At 43.4% G+C, this 20,267-nt stretch overlaps 1 protein-coding gene across 1 annotated transcript; it reads left to right on the top strand.

Annotated features, from left to right (window-relative positions):
- Positions 1-12,068: 12,068 nt before the first annotated feature.
- Positions 12,069-17,744, top strand: TOMM20L (translocase of outer mitochondrial membrane 20 like). Its single transcript, XM_029912091.1, has 4 exons — positions 12,069-12,198; positions 14,847-14,890; positions 15,910-15,991; positions 17,578-17,744. Exons 1-4 carry the CDS (start codon positions 12,069-12,071, stop codon positions 17,742-17,744), a joined length of 423 nt encoding a protein of 140 aa, XP_029767951.1.
- Positions 17,745-20,267: the final 2,523 nt, after the last annotated feature.

The following is a 20,267-nucleotide window of genomic DNA, read 5'->3' as shown; positions in this document are numbered from 1 at the left end:
GGTTTTCAGTGGACTATCTTATCCCTTGACAAAAATATTTTGTCTTTTTTCTATGTAATTTCAGAGTTTTTATTTTGTTACAAAAAGACGAAAAATGAAATATATAACAACAATGAAGTTATTTAACAAGATTTCTAAAGCTGAATTTTTTTGTGTAAAATAAGGTATCTTGCAACTTGTTAAATATATTTATTCAGACATTGGATGTTGTATTTTTATGTATTTTTTAAAATATTAATAAAATTGGAAAAAAATTCTAGGTTAGTTCACTCTTTTGAAAAAACATACCTATCAGTTGTAGCTCTTACAGGAGGTTTTATCCAGTAGCCATGCCTGTATGTGCAGTGGGTCTGTTTATTCTTCCACAATGTAGAACTGTAATCGGGCATCTGGATTAAACTATAACCTTGTTTGGAAACTTTGGCAGTCCTAGTACTTATGTTGTTTTGAGGAACAAATTTTATTGGGTTGCCCTTAAGATGCTTTGTCACAGTTTTTATGTTTGCTATACTGCCGAATGAATTTATATCTCCCAAAGTTGAGATGCAACAATAAAGTAAAGCAACTGTGTATACTTTGTCTGTGGATTGTCCCACGGGCTGATGCAGTTTGTAAATAACTCTTCCAAAACCATGTATTTAAAACAGTTCGCATATACATTATGTATAAAAGTGATTTTTTTATCAATTTTTTATTCATGTTTGTACATTGAAAGGGGTTTTAACCCCTCTTTCTGTGTTTAAAATGCTGTAGAGTAATAACATAGATGCTCTAGACTGTATATCAGGATATTATGGTTCACACAGCAGAAAGTCAGAGCGAAACACTAGTGATGGGGGTAGCATTACTAAAATTGATGTTTCTTGAAACTTCATTTTACCACATTTGTCAACTTGTGATTCCAATTCCTTCCATTTTCGCAGAGAATTAAAGAAAAAGTACTCTTGTAAAATGCACTTTTCCGTCTTTTCTTAAGCAAAGCATAACCATTTCAATGTAAGATAAAATGGAGTTCATTAGAGAGCATTAATAAAGGCCATGTTTTAAACATAGGCTTTATATTTTTTTATTTAAATGATTGTTCTTGTAAATCTACTGACATCTAAACAATAGAAAAATCAAACTTTGTTAAGTGTTGTAAAAAATGTTCAGAGCTAACTTTCACTGTTAATTTTATATTAACTATGAATAATAAATAAAAATAATACTCATTTATTAAGGAAAATAACACGGGTCACATATTTTCTCAAATTAACTTCCATGCTTAATATTTGCAGAAGTAAATCTTAAATGTTGAGTGTAAATAATTCCATGTATTGCTCTTGGATAAGTTTACATCTTGTGAAAATATTTAGCCTGTGTCTAAATACTACCACCATTTCTCTAGAACAGCTAGAAAGATTTTGATGTAAATCACCATTTCAGATGTTGCAATGGATGAGCCTCTAACATTCTGTACTATAGCATAATTGTTCAAAATGAACAACTTGACTGCTTCTCCTTCACCTTTGACTGGCGAATATATGGCCGGGAAACTCTGAAAAGGTGGGTAAGGCAGCCATTCAGTGCTTGAATGTTAATTAGGAATTTGGTTTTTGCAGACTAAAAAACGGGTAAAAGAAAGAGGGCTTTTCTTCTTTTCCTTCTACTGTTTACCACTGGTACTATCTCTAGCATGTATTGCTTTTCTAGTCTGCCTGCTAGAAGAGAGGTATATCATTTGGCTAGACTCCCCAAATACCTGTTTCAGTAGATGTCTAAAGTTTTCTATCGGAATTATTTTTCTCTTTTTTTTAAAGGCTACTAAATGTTCAATAGGAAACAATCCTGTAACAGCAGGGAGATGGACAAGATGATCTAGTAGGCCTTTCATTTCCAGCTTTAAGTACAATTCCTTTCTCCTCCTTCGAAAACAATTGTTAAATATCTTTCATTGCCTTAAATAAATCTGGTGAAGAAGACAGTGATTATGGCTGGTATTAAAATAACTATCTAAGCAGTTTTGATACAGCTAATAATGATGCTTTACTTTCTGGTTGTGCTAGAGGATTTTTTGGCAGGGTTATTCTTCCCTTCTCATCTCTCCCACTCTCATCCCAAAACTATATACTTCATTTGGAAGATATGTCAAGAGAGAAGATTGGGTCAAATTCTGCTTTTTTACATCAGTTGAAGCTCCATTTCAGTTGACAGAGTTGCACTACTCCTAGCAGCAGAATTTGGACCTCTTATGTAGCTGAGCTACCAACAAGAGCCACTGAAGAACAAGTAGGCACATTAGAAAACTGCTGTTGTGATGCAAGATAGCTCTAGGAACTGAAGATTGAATTGGTGTAAATCTGAAAGATTGAAAATGTTCTAGGAATGTGAATTTGAACCAATATTCAAAGCAGAAGGTTTGTTTCTATCTTGAAATAGGTGTCTCCTTTCTTCCTCTGACAGCTAGTTAATATTCTGTTTCATTAATGTAATCAAAAACACTTAAATTTCTCCAGACCCTTAAAGGTACTTATTGTAGAGAAAGACTCCATGCTTCTGTTTTTGTTTCCACACAAATGTTGTAGGAGCTATTTCATGGTCTAGCATTAATGATTTTAAAAAATAGTTAAAAATGTAAGTTTGTTTATCAACATCCTGTTAAACCTTTTTCCTGTATTTCCCTTCCCACCACCAGTGTTTGTCCAATGTATCTGACAGTAGCTGTCTCTTGCCTAACCAATCTGAATAGAGCAGAGATGTTCAGAATAGTGACAAATTGCAATTTCACAAGCACTGAATTGTCAGTGCATAAAGTGAGGAGGTGGCCTAGACAAAAGAAAGTTACACCCACTTACTTAATAATTAGTAATGAAAGGAAATTGTGTTAAGGGAAATTAAGAGTACATATTTCAGCAAAATATAGTGTCTTTAAAGTTTCCCTAGACATTGGCCCTTTAAATTAAAGAACAGCTGCAGAGCAGCAAAGCTGATGATGTCACTTCCTTATAGTAGTGGCATTAGTACTTACAACATGTTCCATTTGAGGATCTTGAAGTGTTTTAGATAAATTGATGAATTAAGCCACCCAACAGCTCTTTGAAGTAGGCAATATCTTTATTTGATACATGAGGAAAATTGAAGAGCAGAGTGGTTACCAGGGTGTTATCAAAGATGACTTTGGGAGAACCAGAAAGAGACTGCTGGTACCCAGTCCTGTGTCTTTACCACAAAACTATCTGGCCTTCTACTCTGGTTTCTCTTACCCAGCATGATGTTTGTCTTTGAAATGCAAATATGCAAATTAAACTTCAGTTATATGATTCCATCCTGTATAATACGTTCACCTTCTGTCCCTGTAAACAAGAAGAATACTCTTTTTCTCTCTTGGGTTTATGTGGATACTGAATTGTCTTTTTTGGGTGACGTTTATTGGGATCTGCTGCCTACAATGTCTTCAATTAATTTTGAACAGAAATGCTTGCTTAGTAGTCTAGCCCCTCTGCAGAAAATCCCACATAGTGTGAACAAAAAGCCCTCTGAGATACGTGCAGTTTTCCATCATGCTATGCCAAGGAGTTTATTCCCCCTCTCACAGCCTGTGGAATGAGCAACGGAATTCTCATATCTGTCCAGATCTTAGCAGGTCCACGGACCAGTAAACCAGGGCCATTCATGCACTGAAAATGGTTTCTCCTTTCCCTTTTCCTAAGTTGCATGTGTTTTCAGGCAAATTGAATGTAGCGAGTGGTGGAGCTGTGCTACCAAAGCTTCCCTTTTTCAACACTTTTTTCATGCTGCAGAAACCTAAGAAGGAAGGCCAACATTAACTCGTTCAGTGGATTCCTAGGTGGTTCATGGAGGTGGTGAGGACAATTTGGTCTACTGAGCCAATTTGTTGAGATAACAATGGAATGCTAAACAGCTCCAGCTAACACAGAATTTTACCACTTTGTTTCTGCCTTTTAAGTGTGTGAACAGGACAGAGCTAGCTATTTGCTCTACCATGTAACTGTTCTACAGTTGCTTGTGCTTAGCTCTTTTAAGCTTGCAATTTTTTAAAATTACCTGCTACCCTATTCCCTTAAAATGCTAGGTAAGGACTGTTTTTTAAAGATGTAGGGAGCATGCAACAATCAAACATTCATGAAGCATATGAGGATGACCCAGCTGACCCACAAACATTCATGGATTTCCATTCTTCAAATACAGATATTTTATAATTCGCTCACATTCCCTAGTATTTATCAAGCCATTGTGCTCACACTGAGAAATAATATATTTACTTGATTGTTGAAATGTTAGAAATACCAGTATGCTTTCTTCTTCAGCGTTGATGTCTGAGGATGTATCTTAAAAGGATATGTATTAAATTTCCTAACAATTGTATTAGGAGTACTAAATTTAAACATTCATATGGTCACTTCTGAATATTGATGTATTGATACATGTGTTAATTTTTGGAAATCTAGCAACAACCAAATTTCCATGAGCTCTTACTTATTAGTCTCAGTGTCTCTTTTAATTTAATTTCCCCAGTTTTCCTTGCTTCCGACCCTTGGCCTGAAAATATGCTGGCTTTTTATTTTTAACTTTGACACTGATGTGCTAGTACAATGGAAGATGTATATCAAATGTTGTGTTTTTCTTTGAGTATATGTCCCTGTGAATGCTCAACGGAAGGATGTGTTTGCATCTGCGTACTCTTGACGTAGTGCTTGTGAGCCCGCGCCTGTGCAAAACAACAAACACTTCATGCTCTGAATGAGGGGATAGAGGTGGGCATGAGCCTGCTGCCACTCAGTTCCTTCTCAACCAGCTGCGGCTCAAGATGGAGTCCTTGTTGTTAGCTGTTTCAGCTTCCCGCCTTTCTTTCACATCGTGAAAGTCTACTCTATTAATTTGTTTCTTAGCTATTTATTTTATTATATTTTATTTTGTTTGTGCTCCGTGGAGTGGGGGGTTCCCCCTTCTACTTCTGGAGCTCTGTGCCAGAGCACAATTTGTTATGCCTAAAACCCCAGGGTTTAAGCCCTGAGTGAGACCTGCCACAGGTCTGTTCCCAACAGTGACACTTTGAGTTGCCTGCAGTGTTTGGGGGACCCCCATATCCCCTCAAAGTGCAAGGTCTGGGATTTAAGGGCAGGTGCAAAAAAAGATAGGGAGGCTATCTTAATGGAATGAGCCAGGACCTCATGAAGAGGCTGGCAGATTGTCTCCAAATCCCACAAGACGAAGTCCAAGAGTCACAACATTCCTTGGTAGACATCTTGAATGTTAATCCTTAAGGGAAGCTTGCTTTACCCATTAATGAGGCACTACTGTCCCCTGCCACAATTCTACCCTTTTATAAGAAATCTGACACAAACTATTACATCCTGCCAAAGGGAATGTAACACTTCCCCTTCCCCCACCCTAGCCCTAATTCCTTAATGATGGATGCAGCCAATCAAAGGAGCCACCAAACTTGGTCAAGACCCTCTCTAAAGTGTTACATTAGACAAGGAATCTAAGGGCTGGTCCACACTACCTGCCCAATTCGGTGGGTAGAGATCGATCTTCTGGGATCGATTTATCGCGTCTCATCTGGACGTGATAGATCGATCCCAGAAGCGCTCCCCCGTCGACTGCGGAACTCCTGCCCGCCGAGAGGAGGAAGCGCTGTCGACGGGGAGCCTGCCTGCGCCGCATGGACCCGAAGTAAGTAAATTTAGTTCGATATAGGAAACGTCGACTTCAGCTACGCTATTCTCGTAGCTGAAGTTGCGTTTCCTATATCGATCCCCCGCCCCAGTGTGGACCTGCCCTAAGAGACTGGACTTACTGGGCAGACCAAGTTATTTGTCAGCTGCTTTTCAATTGTGTATAGTTAACTATCAGGCCTTAATGAAATACAGCTTTACCACATATTCAAAATTTACACACTTTTATTGAACATCTACCACAAAATCAGACACAGAGACCAGTCTCAGTCAGTCCATTGTGGAGGGGCAGGCAGTTGGTTGCAATAACCTCCCTCCAAACTGCCCTAAGATGCTGCTGACAGTGCTCCAAATTCACGGCCAGGGTGGTGGTTATGAGAAAGACATTATGGCTCCAGTCCTCAGGTCTTCTGAGAGAAGTACAGTCCACAGTCAAGGATCTCCTCTTTGAAGGACCCGCCTGCTTTAGTGAGCATACAGACTCTCCACATTCTCAAGGATTTCAGAGCTGTGCTGTAGTGACTGAGAATCTACGTGCCTGGACCAAAGACTATTTAGTAGGACTCCAGTCTGCTCAAAGATCCAGGCCATTCCAGTACCACCAGCAGTCCACCTTCCCTAGGCCTCAGGAGAAGGGGAAAGCAGCAGAAGCGAGGACCATCCACCTCTTCTTCTCAATCGGCCTCTCCTTCTATAAGGCAGTTTTGACACCTTGGCTGAGGGCATCAACCAACCCAGTTCACTGGATTCCCCATTGTGTAATTCCCCGCCCCTTTGGAGATTGACTGTCCCACTACTTACCTGCCTGGAAACTCCTCACCTCTTACAAATGGATACTGGAAGCCATCAGCGTGGGTAACTATCCACTTTCACACTCTCTCCATCCCTCTTCAAAGACCCCTCTCTTGAAAAGTCATAAGGCAAGAGATCCTGTCCCTCCCCATTTTGACAGTAGAGCCGGTTCCAAAAGAATTCATTGGGAAAGGATTCTATTCCAACTACTTCCTAGTTCCCAAGAGAGAGAGGGCGGAGACCAATCCTCGACCTCAGGAACTTAAAACTACTACGTTCTAGCACAACACTTCAGAATGGTGACATTAGCTACCATTCTCTCATCCTTGGATCCAGAATACTGGTTTGTTGCCCTCTACCTACAAGCTGACTACTTTCATGTAGCCATCCACCCATCACACAAGTGCTTCCTGTGCTTTGTAATAGGAACAAACCCCTAGTGATAGAGTTCTTCCCTTTGGGCTCTCCATGGCTCCGAGAGTGTTTACAAAGGTACTTTCGTCAATGGGATGGAGGTGTCTCTGTATTCCCATATTTGGATGACTGGGTAATCAGGGCTTTATCACAACAAGAGGTTCAGTCAGCTACAACCAAGGCGTTAGCATTGTTCTAATCACTAGGACTTTGCATCAATCACAACAAATCTATACTAACTCCAGTACAAAGGATAAACTTCATAGAAGCCATTTTGGACTCCACATCAGCAAGAGCCTACTTATCCTTGAGCAATGGTCTCAAGTTGCAGTAGGGGAGGTGTAGGTTGGATATTAGGAAACACTATTTCACTAGGAGGGTGGTGAAGCACTGGAATGGGTTATCTAGGGAGGTGGTGGAATCTCCATCCTTAGAGGTTTTTAAGGCTCGGCTTGACAAAGCCCTGACGGGAATGATTTAGTTGGGGTTGGTCCTGCTTTGAGCAGGGGGTTGGATTAGATGACCTCCTGAGGTCTCTTCCAACCCATATCTTCTATGATTCTAGCCTGGGAGAGATTTTCCACCCTATCTGGCCTTATCGCTGCACTGTCGTTCAACCCACAACCAAGCAGGAGGGCTTTTCTTCAGCTTTTGGATCACATATCTGCCTTCACAATCATGACTTCCTATGCGAGCCTACTCCTTGGATGTCTCCAGATGTGGTTAAGAACATATACACCCCAACAGACACAACCCCTCCAAATGGGTCACTGTGCCTCAAAGGTGTTGGGTGCACTTATGTGGTGGAAGAACCCACAAAGGGTCTGTATGGCAACCCCATACTTGCATCCCACACCATCACAGAGCCTCATAACAGACACATCTTTGTTAGGATGGGGAGCTGACTTGCAGGGAAATACAGCTTGGGGCAAAAGGTCTGCAAGAATCACTGCTTCACATCAATATTCTGGAGCGGAGAACAGTTTGTTATGCTTGCCAATACGTCCTCCGTGACAGTCAAGCCACTCGGTCAGAGCAATGCTAGAGAACAGGGCAGCAGTGCATTACATTAACCGCCAAGGTGGGGGCAAGATCCCAGTCCTTATGTGCAGAGTCACTAAGACTCTGGAACTGGTGTTTTTCCCATTCAATAAACGTATTTGTGGTCCTATCAGACTCAGATACAAGTGCAGGAGTCCCTGAGCAGACACTTCTGGCAACACCATGAATGGGAGCTCAAAGACTCTTTTGCAACGTCTGACAGACCTGGGGTCTATCACAAGTAGATTTCTTTGCCACCCCAAACAACTCCAATGGTCTCCTGTTTTGCTCCAGTGGAAGTTACGGTCTCAGTTCTCTGGGAGATGTGCTGATAGCTCCGTGGCCTCGTGCCCTGCTTTAGGTGTATCCATCAATTCCATTAATCCTCAAGACTCTTTTCAAGCTACGCAAAGAAAGAGTGAAAGCTATTCTCATAGTATCAGCCAGGCCAAGATGGGTGTGTTATTAAAATTTCATCCACTTTGCAGATGTGGCACCCCTCCAAATTTCTACCACGGAGGACCTATTGACACAGAATTTGGGGTCCCTCATCCACCCCAACTCTTCCTCTCTGAACCTCAGGGTGTGGCTCCTGAAGGGCTCTAAACCATGGAATTAACCTGTTAAATTGCAGTACAATCAGTGTTTTTGTCCAGTAGAAAGCCCAGGAACTGCCAGACTTACCTCCAGAAGTGGCAACATTTTCATTCTTGGTGCTCTCTTCCATCTTCCCAAGCCTTGGAAGTTCTGCCTTCCAAGATTCTGGACTACCAAGTGGAATTAAAAGTCAGAGGTGTATCAAAGACCTATTAGGGTACAGTTGGCTGATATCACAGCTTTCCACTCACCCATTCAGTGGCTCTTCCTTTTTTCCCATCATCACAGACAGATTCCTCAAAGTTCTATACAATTTGTATTTTCCTGTCTGAAATCCAGCTCCCCAGTGGGGCTCACCCTGGTTCTTGATGCTCTCCTTCAAGCTGATGGCCACCTGCTCTCTCCTCCACCTCCTTCTTTAAAACTTAATTCCTGGTCACCATTACATCATCAAGAAGAATGGGAGAGCTGGGGGCCCTCATGACCAGTCCACCACGTATCACCTTTTATAGGGACAAAGGTTGTACTATGCTCTCATCCCCATTTTCTCCCTAAAGTCTCATTGGCATATCACATTAACCAAAAGATTCACCTTCCTGTATTCTACCCAAACCTCATGCTTCTAAAGAAGAATCAAGCCTTTATTCACTGGCTGTTAGAAACCCCATCAGCTCTGTTCATCGAGTCCACTGAGACAGACTCCTGAGGGAGACTCGTACAATCTTAGAGAGCTGTGCACCTCCTCAAGCATCTGCAGTGCTATCAAACAGTAGGGCTTATTAGTTGACTGGAACACAGCACAGGAAGACCAGGATTATCACAGAGAAGTGAAAGTTAAGCCATAGTCTATTCTGGGTAGCCAGAGCCCAGCCAGGCTGTAGTGAGTCCCATTGTTCAAGCTCTGTCTCCCTCTTGTCTTCATCTGATCTCCTTTGTCAGACTCCCAACGTGCCCCTGACTGCTTCCCATAGCCAAAACTTAACTTCCACCTCACTTCCTGCCCCCTAGGGAGATGCAACTCAGTCGCCTTGATGAGAGGTAGGGAAGTCCATGTCTCTGTGGGTCATTGGTTGCTAGGTGTCCATGTCTGTGTGCAGGCAATTGGATTTGCTGTAGTCTTCTGAAGAGCTCCATTGATATGGGACCCAAGCCCCCAGACAGCTAAGCACTATTTACACCTGTGTCTTAACCTGCTCTGACAGCAAACTCCCTTTTCACCAGTAGATAACAATGCAGCATATAGGGGAAACTGAGGTACAGACAGGCTTCATAAAAATATTACAAAAAATTTCCACTTTGTCACACCAGTCCAGTCCCGTCAATTTCTATGCTGTTCTAAACTACTTTATTTCTAATCCCCCAGATGGGTACAGCCTAACCTAATTTGCCATGCTCCTACCAACTATGCCAGTTTATTGAACAAGGACAAAATGTGGAATTTATATTAATACCTTGTTACATCATAGAAGTTTTTTTTCTTTATAACAAGCTAAGAGCTCTTTTTTGAAAATACTACATTTATAAAATCTCACAGGATGTATTTGAGAACAGCAAGACATATTGAAGTTAGAGTTGGAAAAGATATTACCAATCTAATTCCTTTCTGCCAGGGCAATATTAATCACTGTGTCATAAGTGTAGGTAGATATACACCATCTAGTGAATGTTTCTGAATTTCCTGGGAGTAACTTCATGTACAGGGCTGGTAGGGTTTTAAAAGAAAAACAACTTAGGCTTTTGGTTGACACACTGTTCTCTCCCTTGCTAATGGCATTTGCTGTTACTGTGATCATATTGTATGCAAGTGTCTATCCAAGGGGAATAGTGCAGGTTTGAATGGCAGTATGTGTCACTTTACAGTAGCTCTATTGCCTTTTACAGTCCAATTTTAAATGTGGCTTCTACCACTTACTGTGGAAAGTGTTCAGTTGCTTTTAAATTTGCTATTTTCTACATCTTTTTTGTTCTCTTTTGCCATTTTGTTTTACTTTACTTCTCTCTGTATAGCTGATCACTACATTTTCAGTTTCTGCTCTCTATCTTCCCAAGCTGTTAAAATACTTTGCAAGTATATAATGCATTCCGCTGAATGATTTCAATTGGCTTAACATCTATGGAAATAGAATGTAATCTTCATTGTATAGGGAGGGAAGAACAAGGCCCAATTACAAGGTCGTGCAAAGTTTATATGGGAACTAGGATTAGAGCCCAGATTCCCTGACTAGATAATCATGTTATTTCCTTAAACTCGTCTTGTAACGCACCAAATGCGCTGTCAGTTTTTAAAGAACAGTATTTCCCTGCTGCTTCAATTAGTTTAACTACAGGAACTTAAGGGCTGTCCCAAACCAAATGACATATGTAACTCTTTATCCTCACACCCAAATACAAAAAAGATCCTAGTTCATTCCCTGGCAGTTTGCAGTCATGGATGGGATGGCTCAATTTCACTGCAGCATTCTGCAAACTCTGGGGCAAATAGAAAGGGCAAGATGACCGTCCCTACATTTTTATTCCCAATAATATGCTTTCTCTAATGTAATGTTTATTCAATTATGAGAGAGGTGGGGGTAGGTACGTAAGTAAGTAATCTGATTATTGGACCTTTATGCACAAATAATTAATGGATACGGTTGGGTTGGAAACAAAGAAAATAGGCTCTGTCTTTTATCCTTGCCATGTGAGCATTTACTGTGACCTGGACTAGATAAATGTTAATGGCTGTATGAGTTTTTCCTCACTCATCAACTGAGTACCTCACTCAGGTAGAGCAGTAATGCGGGCTGCGAAAAGATCTGGGCTCTCCTAAATTGTGATCCCCTCTCTGGTACTGTCTCAATGTCTAGCCTTTAGCAAATCCCCTCTCTGTGCTTCAGCCCTTCCTCATGGAGCTGAGACTGACAAGCGGTCCAGTCGCCCTCCCCCCAGGCGGACGCTGTATGAGAAGGAAGTGGGGCTTCATTGATATAGCTCTGTGCGGCTGTAAAAGGCTAACGGGGGACAAGTTCAGAGAGATTAACACTAGCCCTGTGAGCTGACACAGCCCCAACGGCGATGAGCAGGGGGGAAAGGAGGTTTGAAGCTGCTGCTGACCAGTCCCTCCGCTCCTGCCTGCAGCACAGCCCCCGGCCAGGAAAAGATGGGCCGAGATACAGTCTGGTCACTTCCTGCTAGGTGGAGTTGGCAACACAATGTTATGCAAAACCTACAGCTAGATCAAGCGTCTCCCCTGAGCCATCTCCCTGCTGGGGAGCCCGGGGCTCCCAGGCACAGACCGACCCCCAGAAACCAGCCAGGGCCTGGGGGGGGGGAGGGAGAGTCTCCCCCCTGGGGCTCCGGGAAGGCACTGACCAGCCCCCCCAAACCACCCGGGGGCAGGGGGAGCGTCTCCCCGCTGGGGCTCCCAGGCCCTGCCTAGCCGGGGGTCCGGCTCCGTGCGCTCGGCGCTGCCCGGGCTGGGGGGGGGGGGGGGGGAGGAGAGCCGTGGCTCTAGCCCAGCCAGCTTCTCGGGACTCCAGAGCGGGCCGGGGCTGGGCGCGGGCGGCCATGAGCGGCTGGGCTCGCCCCCTTCTCCGCCTGCTGGCTGGGGCCTGCGGCCTCGCCTTCCTCGGCTACGCCGTCTACTTCGACCGGCAGCGGAGAAACGCCCCCGACTTCAAGCGCAAGCTGCGGCAGAGTGAGTGTCCCCGCCCGGCCGGGGCCGCGGGAGGCCGTTAGCTGAGGCGGGGCCGGGCCGGGGCCCCCGTCGCCCAGGCCAGGGCTTAGCGCCCTCCTCTCCCCGGGCGGGGGAGCTGCAAGCACCGCCCCTGCAATGCCAGGCCTCGCCCCCAGGCAGGCCTTGGTCCCACACAGAGCGAGGGCAGGCGGGGAGCAGGGGGAACTGGGCTGAATTGACACCCCCACCCTAGTCAAGTCTAAGGCCTGAGCCCCTTTGGGCTACAGCCCCTGGACCTTCCCTTTCACCCCCCCCCCCACCGAAATAAATAATTCCTGCCCCACATAAATCCCACTCCATCCCCTTCTTCACCGCAGGTGGGATTTTCAAACCCACTTAAATTATCTCTAATCCAGGGGTAGGCAACCTAGGGCACGTGTGCCGAAGGCGGCACGCGAGCTGATTTTCAATGGCACTCACACTGCCCAGGTCCTGGCCACCGGTCCGGGACGCTCGGCATTTTAATTTAATTATAAATGAAGCTTCTTAAACATTTTAAAAACCTTATTTACTTTACATACAACAATAGTTTAGTTTAGGGTGACCAGATGTCCTGATTTTATAGGGACAGTCCCGATTTTTGGGTCTTTTTCTTATATAGGCTCCTATTACTCCCCCCCACCCCCGTCCCAATTTTTCACATTTGCTGTCTGGTCACCCTAGTTTAGTTATTTATTATAGACTTATAGAAAGAGACCTTCTAAAAACGTTAAAATGTATTACTGGCACATGAAACCTTAAATCAGAGTGAATAAATGAAGACTCGGCACACCACTTCTGAAAGGTTGCCAACCCCTGTCTAATCTATGTCTTTGGATAGCTGGACTCCTGTAGCAGAGACACTTGCTACAGCAACTGAAGAGGGGGGGGGGGCGTTTCCCCAGCGCTTCCACCTCACTGAGGCCGTAGCCAGGTTAACAGAAGGATTCTGCTGTTTGACCGAGTGACATCTCCACTGAAGGTTAGGTTGACCTAGCTACAAACATTTTTCACAGCCCGGAGCACTGTAGCTAAGTCACTCTAATTTTTAAATGTAGACCAGGCCTCAGGCACTTAGAGCGTGAGCTTGACTGACTCCCAGAGAGACTTAGTGCACCTAAGGGCATGGCTACACTTGCAGATGTAGAGCGCTGGGAGTTAAACCAGCCTTCAGAGACTGCAGCAGGGAAAACGCTGCTGAGTGTTTACACTCTCAGCTGGAAGCGCACTGGCGTGGCCACATTAGCAGCTCTTGCAATGCCACAAAGAGCAGTGCATTGTGGTAGCTACCCCAGCGTTCAAGTGGCTGCAACATGCTTTTCAAATGCGGAGGGTGGGGTGGAGTGTGACAGGGAGTGTGTTGTGTGTGTGTGTGTGGGGGGGGAGAGTGGGTTTTTGGGGTGCTAAGAGTGTGTCAGCATGCTATCTTGTAAGTTCAGACCCCCCTCCCCTCCGCCTCTCTCTCACACACTCACAGCAAGCAACATTCCACACTAATGGCTTGCTTTGTCCCGGAGCAGATAAGCATGCCGCCTGTCAGATACGGAGCTTTGAAAGGGGATATCCACATTCCTACAGCCAAATCCAAAACAATGACAAGAGTGGCCACTTAACTTAAGGGGATTATGGGATGTTTCCGGAGGCCGATCAAAGCGCAGTAATGCAACACTTCGTTCACACTGACGCTGGGGCGTTTCAGCCCAGGCGCAACAAGCGTTATGCTTCTCGTGGAGGTGGATTACCAGGAGTGCTCCAGCTGCAGAGTCCAGGTGCTCTAAGTGCCTTGCCAGTGTGGACGGGTCAGGAGTTAGGGCGCCTGGGGCTGCTTTAATGCGCTCTAACTTGCAAGTGTAGCCAAGCCCTAAGTGTCTAATAATTCACTTGAGAATAGGACCTAGACTTCTAAAACACCTAAGGCCAAATTTCTAAAGATATTTAGGTGCCTAAAGATGAAAATCCCATTAGAGGACTATCTACAACACTGCTTATGTACCATGGGAGTTAGGCACCAAGTGGTTTGAAAAATCCCACTAGGCACCTAAATACCTTTACAAATCTTGGCCATAGCGTAACATTTTTAAAAGTGGCAAAGTGACTTAGGAGCAGCAGGCCATGGTTTTTTGAAAATCTCACTCCAGATGCTTACTTGGCTAAATTCTGTCTGGATCAAGAATTTCTGAAGTGTTTGCAGTAGAACATATGAGCTCATCAACAACATAAAACTGAAATGTAGCTTGGCTTCCTTCCGATCATGATTCCGTTTTTTAATTTGAAAATATTTTGGTGTACTTAATAAAGTATCAACAAATATCTATATGGCAAATTCAACTCCCTGAGCATCTCTCATTTTAGAGAAGAGGTGACATGTTACAGAAAATTTAACAAGACAGTCAGTTCAAGAAGAGTTTAAAACTATTTATAAATAAAAAAAATTAGGTACAATTTACTTTTATAGGTTTCTCTCATATCTCTATCTTCCAATTATATCTGTTTTCATGTTAGAGCATCAGCACTTTTTGGATGAGATAACACTAATATGGAAAAAAACTTTGGAGAAGCAGACTTGACAATCTTTTTGGAGTGCTGAACTATTAAGCTTAGATGTTAAATGCACCATGTTACATTTACAGAAAGAAGAAAAGAACGTGAAAAAGCTAAAGAGCATGATGCTGAGGTAAAACACTCAGTTTAAAAATCACTTAAACTTAGTAGAAAGAATACTAACTTAAAATTGAATGTCTTTTTGGTTGTACTGACCTGAGCCAAAGCACAAAGGGGAATTAGGAACCCAACTCATTTGTACCCTTGAAAATCTCCCCCTACACTGGGGATGGGTGGAGGGGGGCAAGGGATTTATGGTCAAGTTTAGTACCTGAAATTAGTTTTTAACAATAACTATTTCAAGTTGACTGTGTCCTTTTAACTCTAATACATATTTGAGACTAAAGTTGTTTTTGATTTAGTAAATTTGTAGCACACCTGCAGCTCACTTTTACATTCATAAAGTTTTGGCTAATCTTAATTTGCTAGAGAAAGTAGATATAGTCAAAGGATACAATTATCCACCATTAGTACTTCCTCTCCTGCCTCACTTCCCAAGGTGGGGGGATGTGAGGAGAGACTCATCTACCATGTCTTTGTGGGCATTCCCATCTTTCACTACAGCCACATCCTCAGTCCCTATTGAGATATTTTATTTTTATCATGAAGACAAAGCAAACTATGTATTCCAGAATTCAGTGCAGGGAGCAACCTTGGTTTGCAGAGCTATAATCTCCCCAAAGAGCAGCCACCGCCCTTCACCAACACCCATTTTGTGCTAGCAGGCAGCACTGAAATCATTTTTACTAATATAGCAAGTTAAGATAATTCCCAACCCCAGACTACAGAACCTTGTCGTCAAACCTCTGTAGGCTTTTTTTTTTTTTTTTTAAACAATATTGTTTCGGTCAACAGTCTGGGAAAAGCAAAATGACCCATGGAGTGGAGGAGGGAAATCAAAGATGTGTCAAACAGTGACCTCCAGAGGTTTGACAAATATAAGTCTAAATGGCAATTTACAAAACAGCACTGAAAATTAATCTTTTGAGAAATCTTTTTCACTACTACCAGTTTTCACAGTAACTACAGAGATGTCTTTGTTGCACTGATACATCTTATTTCTAAGCTAAACATATTTGATAACATCTTTAGTTATGCGAGATGAAAAATATTGGAAGGGTACAGGAATTCTTTCTGCAAGAGGTGCAGCTGGGAGAATACTGGTTATCTAGAGGTAAGGACATAAGCATGAACTCTTGTCAACAGCTGTGCAGGATGTGTATTGCAGTTGGTTTGGTTTTCACAGAAATTGCCTTGAAATGCTCAGCTGAAGTCGAGGTGCAGTATCATTTTAGCACAGACAAACTAAATTGTTTTGTCAGACCTCAAGCATATTGCACATGCCTCAGTCAGGCACTGTCTGCTCCACCTTATTTCAGGATGGTGGATAGCACCAGGCTTGATGCTGATGCTGCTAGGAATTCCTACACTTGAAAGTAGGTGGGGGAGGAGGCAAAGGGAAGTGAAATTTCAATTAGATTTGGAGAATTAAAAATTGTTACTGGATTACAAAGAGTTAAAAGATTTTTAAAGCAATGTCGAGAGGGGTTATAGCAGGTCTGAAATTGAGTAACTTATTAACCAACCCCCTCCTAGGAACTGAACTTTTAACTAGGGGCATGGCTACACTTGCAGATGTAGAGCGCTTTGAGTTAAACCAGCCTTCGTAGAGCACAGTGGGGAAAGTGCTGCAGTCTGTCCACACTGACAGCTTCAAGCGCACTGGCGTGGCCACATTTGCGGCCCTTGCAGCGGCATTAGGAATAGTGCATTATGGGCAGCTATCCCAGCATGCAAGTGACTGCAACGTGCTTTTAAAATGGGAGGGGTGGGGTGGAGTGTGACAGGGAGTGTTGTGTGTATGTGGGGGGAGAGAGAGTGGGTTTTGCGGGGGCTGAGAGCATGTCAGCATGCTGTCTTGTAAGTTCAGAGAGCAGCAGATCTCCCCCTCGCCTGCCTCTCTCTCACACACAGCATTCCACAGTAACGGCTTGCATGTCGGCTGTCAGAAACGGAGCTATGAAAGGGCATTTCCACATTCCTACAGGAGTTCAAAACAATGACAAGAGTGGCCACTTGACTTAAGGGGATTATTTGACGTTTCCGGAGGCCAATCAGAGCGCAGTAACACAACACCTCATTCACACTGACGCCTGGGCATTGTAGCCAAGTGCAGCAAACGTTATTCCACTCGCCGAGGTGGAGTACCAGCAGCGCTGTAGCCGCGGAGTCAAAGCGCTCTACGGGCCTTGCCAGTGTGGACGGGGAGTGAGCTAGTGTGCCCGGGGCTCCTGTATTGCGCTGTAACTTGCAAGTGTAGCCAAGCCCTAAGTAAAACTGAATTTTAAAAAAGCCACTGAAATGTGCTAAAGAAGATTCCTATTACATCCCAACCGTCTTCTCCTTCACCTTTCTCACTGCACCCTCCACTCCAAAGAGCTTTCCCCAAAAGACACAAACCCTAGCACTAGCCCAATCACTTAAAATTACTCCTCCTTTGTTCTCCCTAATTCAGGTAGCCCCTCCACCAAGCATTTATGGAAACTTGGGTTTCTGAGTAAATGAACACTTTTGCAGAAGGGGGTCTACTTTCCTCAAATACTTGACTTTTCATTGGAAAACCAAAAAAAGGGGGGGGAGGTCTTTTTTTTTTTTTTTTGAGGGGGGGTTGGTATGAAAAGTAAAAAAATTTCCTGGGATGGGGGAAAAATGTTTTCCAATCAACTCTAAAATGTAGTTAAAAATATGAATTTGCTTCAGGAGAACATAAGAAGAGTGTGGAGCACCTCACTAATGCTATTTCAGTGTGCGCACAGCCACATCAGCTACTGCAGCTTTTGCACAATACACTACCACCACAAGTCTTTGAGATGCTTATGGAGAGAGTACCATACACAAAACAAGTACGTATGCTTTTAAAAAGTTAAAGAGGAAACTATTGGTGTTACGTGTGCTGGACACTATCTAGTCAGCAATATACATTGAAATAGATTGGGAGCTTGCAGTTTGTTTTGTAGAGAACCATTGCTTGTACTGTAAACGGTTGTACAACTATATCTCAGTTTTTAAAAATTGTCATTGATTTTCTGCACTTTGGAACTCTGGTTCCTGTGGCTGCTGAGGTAAATTGTTTAAGCCATAAATTGTCAGGAAAGGGCAATATTTAATAAGAAAGAAATCAATACAGAAGGCTCAAGCTGGACTGATTATGAAAAAAAGACTGAGGGTACGTCTATACTTACCTCCGGGTTCGGTGGTAAGCAATCGATCTTCTGGGATCGATTTATCGCGTCTTGTCTAGACGCGATATCGATCCCGGAAGTGCTCGCTGTCGACACCGGTACTCCTGCTCTGTGAGAAGAGTACGCGGAGTCGACGGGGGAGCCTGCCTGCCGCGTGTGGACCCGCGGTAAGTACCTTGTAGTTCGAACTAAGATACTTCGACTTCAGCTACATGAATAACTTAGCTGAAGTTGCCTATCTTAGTTCGAACTGGGGGGTTAGTGTGGACCAGCCCCAAGTAGCATCTCTCTCTGCCTTTACGGCCTCCAGACAGTATTGGATTGAATACCAATAATTACTGGAATTTCAACTCAGTTTTTTAAGAGGACGTGCCTGAAACTAAAGTCTGCACCAAATGGAATTTAGCAGCCAGATTGCTTAGTACAGTGGTTCTCAACCAGGGGTACATGTACCGCTGGGGGTACTCATATCAACTCATTTAGATTTTTGCCTAGTTTTACAACAGGCTACATAAAAAGCACTAGTGAAGTTAGTACAAACTAAAATTTCATATACAATGATTTGTTTATACTACTGTAAACTATACACTGAAGTGTAAGTACAATATTTATATTCCAATGGATTTTTTATAATTATATGGTAAAATGAGAAAGAAATTTTTAAGTAATAGTGTGCTGTGACACTTTTGTATTTTTATGCCAGATTTTGTTAATTTTTAAGTGAGGTGAAACTTGAGGGTACACAAGACAAATCAGACTCTTGAAAGAGGTACAGTAGTTACTCCTGGTGGAATTCTGCGCACAATATTTTAAAATTCTGCATATTTTATTTGTCAAAATAACACAATATAATCACACCAGTTTCAATTATTTTTGGTCATTTATTTCAAAATACCTCTAAGCAAGTATGTCTGTAACAATACAGACGACAAAAAAGATTCAGGAAATGTTTTTTGACAAATAGATTCCTTACTAGGCATATTAATACAGAACTCTGAGTAATAATTCATTTAAACTACAATACAGAACTGTATTTCCCGCACCCCTCAGAAGCAGTGCAAAGGCTTGGGAGATTCAGGGGTAATGGAGGAGCTGAGGGAGAGGGAAGTAAATTGCTGGGAATGAGCCTGGGTGTGAACTTGGAGGGTTGTTGGGTATGGGTGGGAAAAGTATGGAACAGGTTTTTAAGGGGGGCGGGAAGGGATTGTTAGGGAGCTTCCCCCATGCAGACCCTGGTTGACCCCTAGTCTCTCCTATTCAGTCAGGCACATCTGGCCGTCCCAATGTGTGTCTGTGTCCTCATGCAGCCGTTCCCCTGTCCTATGTCTCTCTGTACCCCTTCCCCCATCCCATGTGTCTCTATGCCTCCACGTAGCCACCCCCATCCCTGTACCCCCTCCCGTCTCCATGTGTCTGTGCCTCCACCCAGCCACTCCCGTCCCTGTCTCCCTGTACCCCCACCCAGCCACCCTCTGTCCCCATGTAGCTCTGCACCCCCTGCCTCTCCCCACCCCCTCCCCCTATGTGTCTCTGCACCTCCCTCCCCCCATGGCCATGCCTCCACTCCCATTCAGCCCCTGCCCCAATTTGTCTTCCCCCACTAGCCCTTATGAGTCCCTGTCTGACACCCACAGAACCCCACACTGTCTGCCTCCTGACCTGGCCAGAAAAGCGCTGGGAAGAAGGCAGCTCTTTCTCTTCCCTCTCTGGCAGGGAGCTGCAACTTTGTTCTATTGCCACAGCGCCCTCTGGTGGGCAAAAAGCAGAACTACAGCAACATTTTCACAGCTTTTTTTCTGCCCAAAAAAAGAGAGAAATCTGCGGGGCTCATTAATTATGCATGTAGCAGCGCAGAATTCCCCCAGGAGTAAGTAGTCTGGAAAGGTTGAGAGGCACTGGCTTAGTAGATACTCTTTTATTTATCAGTTAAAGTGAAAATAAAATTGAGTCAGATCTTATTCACAGTACTACATCATATTGGTTGTGTACAACCGAACAAAGCACAGACCATGTCTATTCTGTACTCGGTTCAAAACAAGGCTACTTGATAATGAAATAGCAATAAACTGTCATACTACTGCATTAACAATCAGATTCAAGAATTACATTCACTGTAATAAAATGCTGTCAAAGAACCATTGTTTCCACTACCTTGGAAACACCAACATTTAATTTTCATAAATGCTCATGTTTTATCTCAGCGCTTAT

The sequence above is a fragment of the Terrapene carolina genome, unplaced genomic scaffold, assembly GCF_002925995.2.
Source record: "Terrapene carolina triunguis isolate 2854851 unplaced genomic scaffold, T_m_triunguis-2.0 Scaffold189, whole genome shotgun sequence".
NCBI lineage: Eukaryota > Metazoa > Chordata > Testudines > Emydidae > Terrapene > Terrapene triunguis.
This window is presented reverse-complemented; position numbering and strand designations above follow the sequence as displayed.